Consider the following 16,374-nt stretch of genomic DNA (forward strand, 5'->3'; position numbering starts at 1 on the left):
TTATGTGTGTTCCTGTTTAAAGACACTTATTATATATTGCTGATTCACTAACACTGAACTCATGGCCTGCAGCACTTGTAACTTATGCCTGGACGAAGCTAACCTAACACACATATTTTCTCCGTATGACACACATCACAGCCTTCTTAACAGCACTTCTGCACTACACCTGTGGGCTATTTTAAACAGCAAAATCACAAAAAAAGGCAAAAAAATGTGGAAAACATAACACTACACAGACCACAGGGATGACGCTTGCTTTCAGTATAAGAGCCAAATAAAACAAGAAGGCAGAGGGAGCATTGTCTTGTTTGATTCATCTGGGAACATAAACATCTGGTGACTCAAATTTTTCACAGCTCTGTGCATGCCCACTAATGACTATGAAAGCACCATGAGTACTGATTTGGGGGTTACAAATACATTTTAGTGAGTAAGCGAACTCACAAATACAGAATTCATGAATGAGGACTGACTGTATATAAGAAGAAATGTTATAGCATTTTTGTCTATGTCAAGTCAAAAATAACTAAACACAAATGATCATCACTTTCCACTAATATCATAAGATTTCTATTTGACTCCTATTGTACAATTTTATGTGCTCACGTAGAAATACCAAAACGAATTTAAAAGCTATTCCTATACAGCTACATTTCAGTACATAAGTAGCTAATATTAAGATTCATTTTATTTTCTTATTAAAAACTATGTTGTCAAGAACATTAAAGTTTTAACCTTATTTTCTATTGTGTTTCTAATATTTATAATATTTGTGCCTCAAAATGTTTAATGACAAAAATAACTTTTCTGGTTCAGTTTAGATTTTGCTTTTGGAAATGACTTTCCTTTGTTCAGCATATAATATTTGAATTAAAGTTTAATTTACTTCCTTGGTTTTGTGGAAGCTTCCATAGAGAAATTATAATAAAACTGAAAGTAGTCTTAGACAGCTTTAAGTGAAAATTGTATGATTTCCAACGTAGGTAGACCAGATTCCAATCTTTAGGCAATAGTCAATTTCCTGAATTAAACCAAAAAAGAAAATCTCTAAATTATTTTGAGTTTGCTCTATCTAGAATTTATAGAGTAGCATTCTGAAGAAAGCAAGGAGAAAATACTGTGTGGTTACACACAATGAGCATTCATCATAAGAAACCTAACATCTCGTAAATCAGACAGGCTTAGAAAAAAAGAAAGGAAAAAAAAGCAAAAACAATGAAAGAGAAAAAATATACTTCCCAGTGGCATATTCTCTCAGGACAGTCATATTTAAGGAAAGGGGATCTGGAGCAGGAGGAAGCATTGAGATGATGCTCACAGTAGAGTTTGAGTACGTTTTTATCAGGCAAGAGTGAGGGAAATGATATAAATATGCTTTAAAAATAAGTACTACATTGCTCTGGATTTCAGTCACTATCACTTATTGAAATTATGTGGACACACGGAAAGAGTAGAAACAAATTCTACCCTAAGACAAGAGTAGCAAACACCTTAATTCTTACTGTTTGATCTCATCATTCCAGATATAGAAATTATAAGATAAGTCAAGACTAGGGGAATGAACATGTGTGGAAAAAAAACAAGCGATTGGAATTCCAGGAATAGCAGAGGTACCTTACGACCCTGGGATATCTGAGGGGGGAGAACATAGCTCAAGTGGTAGAGTGCATGCTTAGCATGCACGAGGTCCTGGGTTCAATCCCCAGTACCTCCTCCTAAGAATAAATAAATCAATCTGATTACCTTCCCCCATCATGAAAAAGGAAAAAAAAAAAGCAAGACCCTGGGATATCTGAGGTTTCAGGAGTTGTTGTGGTTTCTGAGGAGGGAGCTAAAGGTCAAGGTCAGCATACAGTGAATATTTTAGGCTTTGTGGGTCATACATTCTGTTACAACTACTCAATTCTGCTGTGGCACAAAATCTGCCACAGATGATACACAAATGTGCGTGTTTGTGTCCCAATAAAACTTTATTTATAAAAATAGACTGTGGTTTGCCAACTTCTACTTTACTTGGCCCAACCACTGTTAGAATTTGTCACATTTGTCAAATGCCTTTTTTTTTTTTAAACTTTCAATACTATTTTCTGCCTAACTCAACTGGGGGCAGTTATCACCCTATGTAGGGTATTGATGGCAATTTATAGAGGCCCTTGGGTTGTCACTAAGACTTGGAGGCACTAGTGTCAGGGGATCAGGGATGTTAACATCCTGCAAGGCAAAGGATCATCCTGTAAAACAAAATGTCCTGCCCAAAATGCCAACAGCACTATTACTAAGAATCATGTTGGCTCATCCTACTCACTCCCACAAAGCTGCTTACACACCTAAGCTTAAGTTGTCCCAAAGTACAAAATAAACCAAGAAGTTCAAGATGACACTGACCATCACTAGGTCTGCTTTCTCTTTTCCTGAAGCCAGAATGCAAACACGAATTTGTGCAAACACAGGCATACAGATTGAAGGAAAAATGTCTTTCCAAGTTGCACTGATTTGACTTGAAAACATAACCATTGCTGTCAGCAGAGGAACTGCTAAAGGAAATATGCTTTGTCACCCACAGCGTACAAAGGTTGAAAGAAACAAGTGAGCTGCTTGCTACTGGTTAAAGAGAAGCAAGAACTGGCAGATACTGATTTCACTCCTTTTTCACTCCAGCTTGCTGAATTCCTTCCCCTCCTTCATGTCTCATTTCTCTCTTTGATTTACTTCTCCTGACCTACAAATAAAAGGTGGCACCACCTACTTCCTCTATTTTGGGGTCATAGGAAACTTGGCACCTACTAAATCAATGGTCTCACATAACCTCTACAACGTATCTCTTAATTCAACCTTGGTTTGGAACAGACTGAACAGACACTGCCCTACTGCAGCTGCTGGATAGGAAGCATTAAAAGATAAAAACTTGGTTTAAAGTCACTGTGGTTAATAAGTGACCAAAGTCTGATTCAGGCTGTTTAAAGACAACCTTAACAGTATGCACCCGAACTAGCACAAAGAAGGAAGCAGAGTGAATAGTTCAGGGATTGCACCAGGGCAGGGTGAGATATTACCCTACACTGAGGTAAAGAACAGCTGGTGATCAAGTCAAATAAGTTAGCACGTTTATTTACCAGATAGAAATATCAACATGTTTAGCTAACATGTTTGCTTCCAATTAGATCTGTAATTTACTACAGCATCAAGTTTAATGAGCTATATAGTTACCAGTTTATTCATTTAATAAACATTTATTGAGCACCAGAGTAGAATACAACTCCAGGCCAGGTGGTATTCTAGGTACTCAGGAAGCAGGATTTAATAAGATATAAAAGGACTCTACTATTCTAGAGCTTACATCCTAGAATGTGCATAGGAAGAAGGCAGAGAAAGACAAATGTAAGTTAAAACATGGTACATGCCACGATGACAAACACATGGAACGATGTGATGGGGGTGACCAGGTGGCTACTCAGAATGCATGGTCAGGAAGGATCTCTCTGGGAAGGCATCTGAGCTGAGAGCTGAGTGACAAAAAGTAGTCAGCCAACAGACAATCTGGAGAAGTCCATTCCAGACAAAGGAAGAGCCCAAGGCAGGATCAAACACCCTACACTCTGAGGCAAGGAAAGAAAACCAACATGGCTCCAGTGGAAGAAGGAAGGGTTGTGAGAGGTCAGAGAGGCAGTCCAAAGCCATGATCACGGAACTAGCAGGCCTTGATCATGAGTACAGATTTACCTGTGTGAATTATGGGGAATTTGTAAAGTTTCCATGGAACACAGAGACATGAATTGATATGTATGTTGAAAAGATCAGTCAGGCCCAGGGGAGGGGAATGGACTCCAGGGGTGTAAGAATGAGCAGGGGAAACCTGTTAGTTAGGAGACTACCAGGGTAATTAATCTAGGTAAGAGATGACAGTAGATTAGACTAGGATGACAGCAATGAAAACAGACGGGAGGATAAAAGTGATTTAGAATATGTTAAAAAGTAAAGTGGCCTCAACTTGGATAGGGTATGAGGAGTAAAAAAAGCAAAGAATCCAGGATACTGTCTTAGCTTGGGTGACCTGGGAAATTAAGCGTGAGGCCTAAGCATACAAGCTGACCCTCTGTGGAGGGTAGGATTCAAGGGAGGCAGGAGTAAGGGGAGAAAAAAAAGAAAAGTGAGGCAGGAAAGAGGGAGAATAAATACAAGGCATATGCTAAGCTGGCAAAAGCTTCAAGAACAAACAGAGATGATTGCTAATCTTGTAGAACTTCTTCAGAGACAGTGTGAAACCTCTTTGTATTGGAAACAGTCCAGTGGGGAAAGGAAGAAAAATTTATCTGCAGCCTCCCTCCCCATAACCTGTCTGCCATCAGTCAAAGTTGGCCCCACAAGGCTTTAACCCACTCACACTTCTGGGTGGGTGACCCTGTCCCTCTAGAGCACCTCTAGGTCCAACCTAGCCAGTGTCAAGGTATGATGGTCTTTCATTATCAGTTAGCACCATTCGTGGGGGCTCTCTGGCCTGTGATGACAGCAGCAGCTGCCAGCACTTCATGGTAATAATAATATTTGTAATAACCTACAATGGAAAATAATCTGAAATATATATGTGTGTATATCTCAATCACTTTGCTACACACCTGACACTAACACAATATTGCAAATCAACTGTACTTCACTTAAAAAAAAAAAAACATAGAAAAAAATGTCATGAGCTGTCTCAAGAGCAGGCATTTGGAGGTGAGTGGGGCTGATTGGCTCTGGACTGGCCCATTAAACCAGCAGAGATGACTCCTGGCTTTTGGGCTTAAGCAACTGGGTCAATGGTGGCACCTTTTATTACTGACATGGGCAATACTGGAAAGGGCCAGATGTTGGGGAGAAAAATCAGGAGTTCTGCTCAGTACATGTTAAGTTTGAGATACTAATTGGACACCCAAGTGGGTATAAAGCAAGCATGGGAGACTCAAGAGTCTGTAAATGAGGTGGGAGGACACCACTGCAGCCACTGGCACAGATATGGTACTGAAGGCAAGCGACTTTGTATGTTTAAGAAGGGCAAGAATGCATACGGAAAAGGGAGACAGTATTGTCTAAATACTGTGGCCTACCGATATGTAGAAAGTGAGCAAAAGAAAAGAGCAAGCAAGGAAGATAGACAGGCAGTGGACACTGACACAAAGGGAAACACATGAGAGTGTGGTGCTGCAAACTGGAGCAGTGTACTGAGGAGGAGCGCTCTGCTGTGTTGAGGACGTGACGAGGTGTACAGCAAGTAAGAACCAAGACACGATGACTGGATTCCACAACATGGAGGTCACTGATAACCTTTTCAAGAGTGGTTTCGGTGAATGAGTGGGGACAGAGGCTGACTAGAATGGACTGAAAGGATGATGATTCATCAAGAAATGGAGTTTGTGGTGAAGGGAAAGCAGAGAAATGGTAAGGTGAGTGGAGTCAAGGGAAGGTTTTTAAATGGATCCTATTAGGGTATGTTTGTATACCAGTGAGGGGGGCTAAAAGAGACAGGGAGGGGCAGTTCAGGAGTAGGGGATTAAGAGGTACAAATTATTCTGTATAAAGTAAGCTACAAGGATATATTGTAGAACACAGGGAATATAGCCAATATTTTATAAGTGGATATAACCTTCAGAAATTGTGAATCACTATACAGCACACCTGTTAATTTATATAATACTGTACATCAACTATAATGCCATTAAAAAAAATAGAGTAAAAAAAACAGGGAAAGAACAGGTGACATCAAAATGAAAGGGGATTTTAGGAACAATATTCCTGAAAAGGCAAGGAGGGGTGAGGCCTAGGCAGGAGTGGAGGGATGAGCCTTTGGTAAAAGCAGGGGCCTTCATTACCACAGAGTGAGTGCAGACAGCTTTCATGCAGACACACTCAGACTGAAAGACGTGGTGGTGAGAAAAATAAAGGCATTCTACACTGACTGCATCTATCCTCTTCCACGGAATGTGAGGCGAGATCATTGTCATTAAATATATCCAGGCTGGCACTCAACAGAACATGTTTCACATGGCCAGATCACCCCCAAGTTCACTTTGGTAGGTATGCTTTTCCAGACAAGAGACAAAATTCATGTTATTAATTCTAATTATATTCCTGCTTCACACACATACACACTAACTCTCACAGAGAAAAAAAAACATCAGATCATTTAGCTGCACAACCAATTATCACCATCTAGTGGTTGAAACCTTAAAAGCCAGTATATCAAAGTTGGGACCCACACGGTAATTCTTGAAAAAACATATGCCATTTAGCAATAATTCTAGAAAAAGATACCTGATCAAAATACCTTATTAAAAACTTTAATACTATATGAAATACACCAATCACATATAAAATCTTAAAATAAATTACCTAAACTACATTTATCGTGTGCCTACTAGGTGCCAGGTGGCATGCTAAGCTCTTTTCCCTGGACTTGTTCTTTAATCCCCCAACAGTCTGAGGTAAGTATCACCATTTCACATATAAGGAAACTAGAAACTGACACGTAAAAGGTTAAGAATCTGCCCAAAGTTTACACAGATAGAAATTATAAAGCTAGGATCTAACTAGACTTAAAATGACTTCAAAACCCTCACTCATAACCACTAGACTCACTATATTGTCTCTGTAAGGTCTTGGGTAGAAAAGTAAACCAGTCTTTTGTTACAAAAAATCATGAATACTACAAGGCACAACTTCAGAATGTAAAAACCATTCCACCGCAAACCAAATTTTTCTCAGAGTAGTTATAGTTAGTTACTAGTGAAGTAAACCAGACAGCAGGAGACTCTGTGATGCTTAAGAATCGGGCCTCCTTCAGAGAAAGAATGCAATTAACACACTTGGATCATGCTCTATTTAGTGTGTTGAGACAACTCTCTTAAAGTGCTAAATAAAACCAAATGAGAAAATCTTGAGGGTAAAAAAAAAAGAAACTCACAAGGAGGCAAAAGAATGTATCCCATAACTCACAGAGAAAAAAATGTGACAATGAGTGTGTATATGTCCATGAATAACTGAAAAATTGTGCTGAACAGTGGAATTTGACACAACATTGTAAAATGATTATAAATCAATAAAAAATGTTAAAAAAAAAAAAAAAAGAATGTATCCCAGGAAGTAGAAGTAGCTCCCTCCTTTTGTCAACCTCCCTCCCTCCTTCTCCAGCAACTCCTCCAGAGGCATCCCTACTTCTCTACAGTCTAAGGATTATTCCTCATTCCAAGTTCAAAGCTGTCCCATATTTTGTTACTTAATCCTTACCATCATAGCTTGTGGGGAAAGGAATGAGACTCAGAAAAGAGCAATAATTCTCAAGTGTCATATTCTCATGCAGGTGAAGAGCAGGAAAATTCTATTCCCAAAGGCTCTTGGTGGTTGGGAGATGAAATAAAAAAGGTACTCAGAATTCTATGTTCTAATCTGGAATCTAAAAATGTATATTCCTATAGATATAATGCAATATATGGTAGTTAATACACAAAAACCTATCTAACTATAATATAGCAAAACATAGCAGGCTTATAAATATTCAGTAACTATTGAGGGCCTGGTAGGTGCTACAAATTGTTTTAAGAGCTGCAGACAGAGTACAAAGTCTATCTAGACAAAGCTCCTACTGTCCTGGAGCTTACAGTTCCATAGAGGAGAGACAAACACAAACAAATAACTAAGTAAGTGTGTAAGGTAATTTCAAACGGGAGACATACTAAAAATCTTAAAGCCACTATGATGGAGAAAGAGGGAGCACAGGGGTGCTACTTTCAACTGGATGGTCTGGGAGGGAGGGGCTCCCTGAGAACAGGACACATGAGCAGAGAGCTGAAGGACAAGACGACAGCATCAGAAAACAGGAAACTAGAGCTTTTCAGACAGAGTCATAAGACAAAGTTGTATTAAGAACTGTGTTCAAAAACATAAGGAAAGCCAACATGGTTAAAAATGCAGCGAAAATGATGGTGGGGTAAAGTGAAGTTGATCTGGAAGACAGGGACTGAGTTGTATCTTTTTTTATTTAACTTCACTATTCTTCCTTATGTTATTTTCTAGTCCTCATCTTACTTTCAATCAAGTTTAATACTCTCTTAGATATTTTTAAACTATTATTTCTATTTATTTTTGGCTTAGAGTAGCCAGAAGACTAATTTCTACCAGATTCCTTTAATTCTGTTTAGTTATCTTCTAAAGCTGTGTATACATTACTCCAAAACAAATGCTAAAGAGCTAAAAAACTTAATCATCTCACAGTGTTCTCCATTCAAAATAAAGCAACCAATCCAGCTGATTTCAGTGAAATGACTCAATGTTTTGACATGTAGGCAAAAAAAAAAAACAAGAGTGATTTTGTTTATCCACAAAGTTGCTATCTCTCATCTACCACAGGAAATTTCAGAGGGAATCCCATGGCAATAACTGAATAGCTTTTCCCTTCCACACTAGTGTGGTCTAGAGAAAAAGAAAAAAACAACAAAGCCGATGAACCTTTAACAGGCATTTACAGGCATTTCTAAAGATGTTTTATGGACACTCTGAAAGTCATTTCATAGATGTGGAAAATTTATAGTTGGTTTTCTTCTAAGGCAGAATGGCCAATCTTGAAAAGTTCTGCAAGAGAAGAGACTTTATGCCTAGAACACCACAAATGAGAATTCACAGCCTAACATTAGGCCATTAAGCTGTTAATTGTCCTTAGTTGTTATTTATTTTCTACCCTTACTCCCAATTTGAGGAGCTATTACGGTTTAAGCATCATGTTATGCTTTATATTAAAATACATTAATAAAAGATTACTCTCAGAATAAAAAATAATAACATGCCTAGAAACAAAAATGCTGGTTTCTCAACTTTGACTTAATTATGACAAAAATGATTAACAAGGAATCTTACAACCATCCTTACCGACTGGAAAAAAAAAAGAAGAAAAAAGAACACAGAAAAGGAAAAGAAGTGCTTCCGTTTAGCACTATTTCCTGTAATTCCTCAAACTCTTCGACACCACACGGGAGACACCAGTCAAAGGCACATGGGCCAGACTTTAGATCTCTGGGTGATCTCAGGAATACTCTGCCCTACCAAAAACCAAAACTGTTCTCTATAAGAAAACTCTAAAAACATACCTTTTATTTTCTGCCAAATTGGCTCCCTCGTCCTTCAACTGTTTACTTTTCTCAGCACAGCCTTCAAGGAGAATTTCCTTCCTCCGTTTAACAGCATGAAGCCAGTTCCCTTCATCGTTTTCAACTGCATCCTTCTCATCAGCAGCTTCAGCTTCAAACTGCTGGGACGTGACCTTGGAGACCTTCTCGCCAATCTTCCTTTTCCATCCGAAGGAAGCCATTCTAGAAAATTACAAAGAAAGAGTTTTAAATTTCAAATTTGGCCCTTTATAGAAGTATTCCAACAAATAGGTAAAGAAGGGATACTAAAATTATACTGTCACCATTTTTGTTTAATTGATTGAAAGATTAAGACTGTTCCCATTTTTAGCCCCTAATTCAATAGTGGATCTAAATAATCATCGAAGGCTGCTAACAACATAAAAAAAGACAGGTGTACATTATGTATCTTCTGGTGAAGGTGACACAGCACCTGTGAAGTACTACTGCCAAAAGTTAATGTTACATCAGAACAAGCCTCTACCAATTTATAAGAAATGTGGGCTATTGTAAAATGATTATAAATCAATAAAATGTTAAAAAAAAAAAAAAGAAATGTGGGCTACAGATGAGCATGCTAAATGTCAGAGATGCAGACAGCAAAAAAACAGAAACGAAAGAAAAATAAAACTGGTTTCTTTAAGACATAAACTGCCAGGTTTCTTCAAGCAAAAAAGGCAAATTGGGAGGTAACCCCTAGATTAAAAGAGACTTAAGAGACATACTAACCAGATATAATGTCTGGATGTTTTTCAGTAAGTCCATGGAGGAAGAAACCATTATAAAATAATAGGGGAAACCAGAACAGTGATTTGATATTTGATAATATTAAAAAACTCCTGCTGTTTTAAGTATGATAATAGTATTATGATTATGTTTACAAAAAGAACATTGTTCTTTTAGGAATACATACTAAAATTGCTTACAAGAAATTGCATGATATCTAGGAATTATTTCAAAGTAATCAGCAGGAGGAAGGGTGCTATGGAACAGTGATACAGATAAAAAGATTGCCATGAGTTGATAAGTGATGAAGATAGGTGATGAGTATATAGGATTCCTCTCTTCTTTCATATACATTTGAAATTTTCCATAATAAAAAAGTTTTTCAAAGAGTCAAACTCAGTAAATGTACTTAATTCACAGGTTAATACAAGGTTAATCAAAAAGAACAAAAGTTAAACTGCTTTGTAACTCTGCAATGATATACAAATAAAAGGGCTAAAAGAGAGGGCATAATTGATGGAACAAAGTTAAAGGAAACCCTGAAGAATTTAACAAATATGTATTTAGAGAAGGGATTTACGGAGGCATCAGAGAACTCTTACTAGTTACAGTTACATGGATGGGGTTATAGATACTGAAAAACCCCTGGAATGGTATATAAATTTTTACATGCTTTTGTGTACTCTGCACAAGTCTCTAAGCTTTCATTCTATTCTTAAAGGAGTCTATAACCCCAAGAAGACTATGTTCAATTGACTGATCAATGAGATGGATAAGGAAAAGCAATGAACCAGAGGTCTTCATAAAACTATCAAAGAATGGGCATTGCGGGAGTAAGGGAGGGAGAAATGAAACAGCGAATAAGTCCTAGCAGACATCAAGATCTTCATCACTGATGCACATGGTGAAGTAAGTATAACTAATCACTAGGATGAAGGAGACAAAGAAAGTGAGGGTGGCTGTGAGGTCACTAACATAGAAAGGCCCAAGATAATAACAGATTTTGGAGGGGTAAGAAGACTGTGGATCATGAATCTAAGTTCTTAATGAATATGACAAAATGCCAATAAGTCATAGCAATCAAGAAATGCATAGACTGATATGAATGAATCACATGCTTTCCACAGGAGCAGGGATTTTTAGAAAAGCCTGTAGGAGCAATAAATTATAAACTATACTAGGGAATCAGGACAAGGCCAAACTCTCTCCCCAGACCCATTACAATATGGAAGAATGAGTTTGTTATATTTGAAAATGACTACAAGTAACTTAGGGAAAGAACTAAGAAATGGCTGAAAATGGAAGTGTGGTTACTAGGGAACAAAAGTCCAGAGGCACAGAAGGGGGACCACAAGAGAGCATGGATCGTTAGGAAAGTCTCACGAGCTATCAGAATATGTCAAGATAAGAAACAAGTCTTATATTTATGACTGTCCCTAAAGGTGACAAGAATGAGGATGTTTAAGTTTTCTGGCTTCAAGTTTCCAAATGGAACTTTGTTTCTAAAGCACCAACGTGAGAGACCAGCTAGCGTGGAAACCCTAGCAATACAGATGGAAATCTGGTGTGTTTACTAAAGGCAAATTACATTAGAAATCATTGATCATGTCTGTAGATTACTGGGAGCAGGGGTTAGGGTGGGGAGTAAAGGAAAAAGGAACAGACAGATCCACACATTTTAAAAAAATTAATAGGTCAACAAGAGGCCCCCTATTCCTCCCCCATCCTCCAACCCAAACCATTGTTACAAATGCTGAGGATAGGCCAGGTTAAGGCCCCAGATGGTTCTCAAACACGTATGAAAAATCCACATTCAGCACGGCCTCAGGTGTTTCTGCCTTTCTCCTCCACAAATCCTTTAAGACCTTCTAGAAATCAGAGGCTGTGGAAGTCAGGACAAAATGAGGTTACAGGGGTGTAAGATGCCTGATGATCACTAACAATTGACAGGTTTAGCCTTGAAGAGAGGGACAAGAAGACATTCCTCTCAGACAAGAGTTAATACTGCGTGAAAAGTATAGGCAAGCTTGGGGATAGAGGGAAAAGGAAACCAAGGATTTTATAACCCCAAGCTTCACATTTTTCAGAGAAATAGGAGGCTAGTCATCTGCTTCAAGTATAGTGAAAAGAAATGGATCTGAGTGCTTGAGAAGAGAAAAAAATCTGAAACAGTGGCTGTTGGTAACAGGAGAAGCAACAAGGGCTGAGTAAAGACAGCAAACAGTCTCAAAGGCCCACCGAGGTTAAAAAGCAGAAGTCTGCTGTTACCAAAACCACTAGTACAGTTTTATATTTTCTTCAAAACTGTCCAGGGACCACAAGACTAGTCAATACAGTACAGGATAAGTGCTACTGCAGAGTAAACAAAGGATGCTATGACGTCAAAGAGAGACACTTGAGGCTTCGTGGTGGCCGTTAAATTTTTGTGAATAAAAGTTAGCCCGGCTTAAATGGAGAGTGGATCCCAAGACATCAGCAAAAACACTTTCCGCCTCGGAAAATCTAACAGTCGGAGTTGATTCGGGTATCTTAAATAAACAGTACGAATTCACTGTTCCTCTAAAGCTATCTGAACTTGAAATTAAAAGTCCTTATAAAGAAAGCTTTCCCGAATCTACAGTTACAAGTACAAGGCGCAACATTTTCTTTGCACTGGGATAAGAAATCATATGGGTGAGTCATAATCATACGGGTTTCATATTAAATTCATGAAAAAACACAAATTCCTTTTACACAGAATTATAATGAATGCTACGAAAATTGTAAACAATGACGCTGCATTCCAAACTCTTTTTCTAGTGCAATGACCCATATAGTTGGCGCTCAATGACCGTCGATGTTTTGACATTTTACCCTGCCACAAGCTGGAGAATGCTTCCCTTCACTGCGTGGGAGGAGGCAACACTCAAAGCGAGAAACCTGGTGAACACAATCAGGTAATCAAAACAACACCCTGCCGGGTATACGGCCGTATTCGGAGGTGAGGAATTCAAGAAACGATTTACCCGAAAATGTTACCGCAAGAGAGAAGCCAGTATCGGCGACTTCCCTTCGTTTTCCACAACAATAAAAACGTGCGAAGTTCAAAAGGTTGCCTGGACGTCACCCGAGAGTCCACGGCCCCGCCCTCCGCCGCAGGCTCCCGGCCCGCGGCGGAGAGCGGGCTCGCTTCCGCTCCTCCCACCGCTCAGGGCAGGTCCAGGCCGCGCCACCTGCCTCGGAAGCCGCCCCGGACGCCGGTGAAGGGAGGGCCCGACCCCAAGACTTGCTGGTCCCTAGCGACCAACCTTATCGTCCCGGCTCTGCCACACCCGCGCTGGGGCCCTACTCCCACTTCGGAAGCTCCTTTCTCCCGTCACCACAGGACCCACGAACCTCGTTTTCCACCGCTTCTTCCGGCGTCCGCCACCAACCCGGGAGCCCCTGTTACCTGATGACCACTCCCCGGGTCCCGTGTTTACATTCCGCTTGGCCTTTGCCCACCGGAAACGGAAATGATCATGCCCGACCTCCTACCTGCTTGCCTTTGGGGCCTGGTCTCCCAAGAAAGGGGGTTGGTCGACCCCAGGCGTCCGAACCGTCCAGAGAAGCGAGCAGGGGCAGGGAAGAGGCGACTCTCTGCGCTTTTCTCATCGGCAATTCCCGCGCTAGGACTACAAATCCCAGAAGTCACTGCGGCCGCCCCCACCCCATTACCCTCCGGGGCTGGTAGTCGGGGACGCCCGGGCGGGAGCGCCCTCTAGCGGCGGACGGGAGCGTGACGCGCCGGCGCACGCATCGCGGGAGCGCTGGAAACTGCGGCTGTGCGGGCCGAGTGCGCGCCCAGAGCACAGCCCTGGCGGTACCGCGTGACCCATCCCGTCTGCAGGTAAAGCCTACGAGTCACGGGAAAACGATTTGGCGGGTAATTCAGAGCACTGACGCGTGGTCTTCACTAAAGGAGTTTACAGCTTAGTGGTGAGGTCGGCCAGATGCAGAGGACTGAGGCATTACTCGATTGAAAACGGGTTCAGGGACGTCTGTGGCTCAACTGTCGGGGGAAAACCCCCCAAAAGTTGGACCCATCTTCTCTAAAGAATTATGGCCTGAAAGTAGTTGCCTTGAAAATAAACAAGTGGGGACATGTAACACAGGGAAGTATTTTAGGAAGATTGAAAAATTAAGATTGTTGATTTCTCAATGTTCCTGTCTTGTGCAGAGGAAGAACATTTTTGTAGACCAGGTTTTCTCAATCTCAACGCTGTAACTTTTCTAACTGGATAAACCTCTGTTGGGAGAAGGGGAGGGAGGCTGTCATGTGCGCTGCCGGGTGCTCAGCGGCATATGTGGGCTCCACCCACTAGACGCCATTAGCATCCTCCACCACCACCATCGGTGACAACCAAAAATGCCTCTAGATGTTGCCGGATGTCCCTGGAAGGAAGATGGGTCTCCCATCCTTGCCCCATTGAGAACCACTGATGTGGAGCAGTGATTCTCCAAACGTGATCCTCAGACCTCTGAGGGTCGTCAAGATCCTCTGAGTCCAAACTATTTTCATACTAACATGAAGACATCATTTGCCTTTTTCACGGTGTTGACACTGACACTGAGAGTGGAAAAACTGGTGGCTAAAACCATTAGCGCTCAGCACGAATCAAAGCAATGATACCAAGCTGTACTAGTGGTCATTGTATCCTTCACCAGCACATGCTGAGTGAGGGGGAAAATGCAGTCACTCAGGAATGTCCTTGATGAAGCAGTAAAAACTCTTATTAAAATGACCCTTGAGTACACAATTCTTTTTAATATTCTGTATGAAAAAATGGGAGGTAATCATAAAGTACTTACGGTGTGTGTTGGAGTATGATGTCTCAAGTTAAAAGGACTTGTGAGATTAAATTATAAACTGAAGTAGGTAACTTTTTTTTGTGGAATACAACATGCGCTTCAAAGGACTGACACACCTGCTGGTTATTCAGGCTTGGGCCTGACAGGCATTTTCTTAAAAGTGAACAAAGGGTTCAAGAAAAACAACTAACAGTGTTGCCAATGATAAAATTCAAGAATTAAGCAAAAATTATGATTTTGGAAAACTTGTATTTGCCATAATTTTCTTGCCTGCTTCCCAGTACTTCTAGACTTTTCTGATGAGATCGGTGGTGGTATCAGATGTGATTTTTATTTATGTTGTTGGATTAAATGTTTCAACATTTGTAAGAGCGGCAGAAGTGAACCAGTATGTTCAAGACGATCAATACACAATTGTGGTAGCCAGCCTCCAAGGTGGCTGCCTATGACTCCGCTCCTGGGATTCCCACTCTTGGTGGTTCCTTCCCACCTTACACCCAGATTGTTCTGCGTTGCCTACAGAATAGGGCAGAAGTGATAATATGTCACTTCTGATATTAATATAAAAGACACTACTAAGGGGGTAGCAATGTTTCTTCATCTGGGTGGAGGTTTACCTGGCCACGTTCATTGCAAACCTGAAACAGTGAAAACTCATCAAGCCAAATATTTATGATTTGTGCACTTTTCTGTGTACATCATGCCTCTATAAAAGTCTTTAAAATACAGGTTATCTCCCTAACAAGGCTCTCAGGATTTACGCCTTATGGTCACATATGCTGTGCTTGGCTTATAGTAGCCATATAAGGGGATATACCTTGTGGAGCAAATGATTAAATGGTGCTTGAAGCTGTACCCCTTTCTAGGGGTCTTCCCTAAATCTCTCAAAGAACTTAACCTTGATCCACTCCACCCTGGTAAAGGCTACCTCCAATACTAAGTCTTTACACCTCACCGCCACTTCCTTACTCGCTTTGGTCTATGATCATGATGCATCTATTGATTTATTTAATAATTTCCCATACTGTCTGCTTATAGACAGCATGATCATCATCCATGTTGCTAGAAATCCTCTAAATTTGTTATAATGTTTATTGTCATTCATAATAAATAGAACAGTCTATTTGTTTACAGAACAACTAGAACAGTTCAATAAATGATTTTTCAATTCTCTTGAATTTCTTGTACAGTTTCGTTCAGTCAAGGTAAATGATTTTACCCAGAGTAAATAAGTTCCCTAAAAGAACCACCTATGTGCTGTTCATAACACTCTTATTTTTGTTTTTCTTTTTGGTGGGGGGGGGACTAGGTTTCTTTATGAATTTTTAAATTAATTTCTTATTTTTTAGTGGAGGTACTGGTGACTGAACTCAGGACATTGTGCGTGCTAAGCATGCACTCTACTGCTGAGCTGCATCTTCACCCATAACACTCTTTGGTACTGTTTCCTTTTGTTACAATTATAAAGCTACTTTAAAGATTCAGAATGGCTGACAATTTAACACAAACCCTGCCAACAGTGCCCCCTGGGATGTAAGATTTCTTAGCAGCCAAAGATAACTTGCTTTAACTTTTGTTGAATACAACTTAATATTTTATTCAGGTGGTTAAATTTTAGAGGAAACAAAAACTCACTAATTTAGATGAGACAAAAGTCACAATA

The 16,374-nt window shown here is 40.1% G+C and overlaps 1 protein-coding gene across 6 annotated transcripts in view; it reads right to left on the reverse strand.

Annotated features, from left to right (window-relative positions):
* The window catches only part of TTC33 (tetratricopeptide repeat domain 33), a 28,452-nt gene extending 14,929 nt beyond the window's left edge, over positions 1-13,523 (reverse strand). For 2 of the 6 annotated variants that reach the window (XM_011000713.3, XM_064480295.1), the window contains exons 1-2: positions 13,169-13,307; positions 9,117-9,338 (exon numbers count right to left, since the gene is read on the reverse strand). In XM_011000713.3, coding sequence (XP_010999015.1) covers positions 9,117-9,337 — 221 coding nt within the window. In that variant the 5' untranslated portion in view covers position 9,338; positions 13,169-13,307. Of the gene's footprint in view, positions 1-9,116; positions 9,339-12,886; positions 13,006-13,168; positions 13,360-13,397 lie in introns of those variants that run through there. The other 4 variants (XM_064480300.1, XM_064480303.1, XM_064480297.1 and 1 more) reach the window with 4 other exon arrangements.
* Positions 13,524-16,374: the final 2,851 nt, after the last annotated feature.

Source organism: Camelus dromedarius, chromosome 3 (assembly GCF_036321535.1).
Source record: "Camelus dromedarius isolate mCamDro1 chromosome 3, mCamDro1.pat, whole genome shotgun sequence".
Lineage (NCBI taxonomy): Eukaryota > Metazoa > Chordata > Mammalia > Artiodactyla > Camelidae > Camelus > Camelus dromedarius.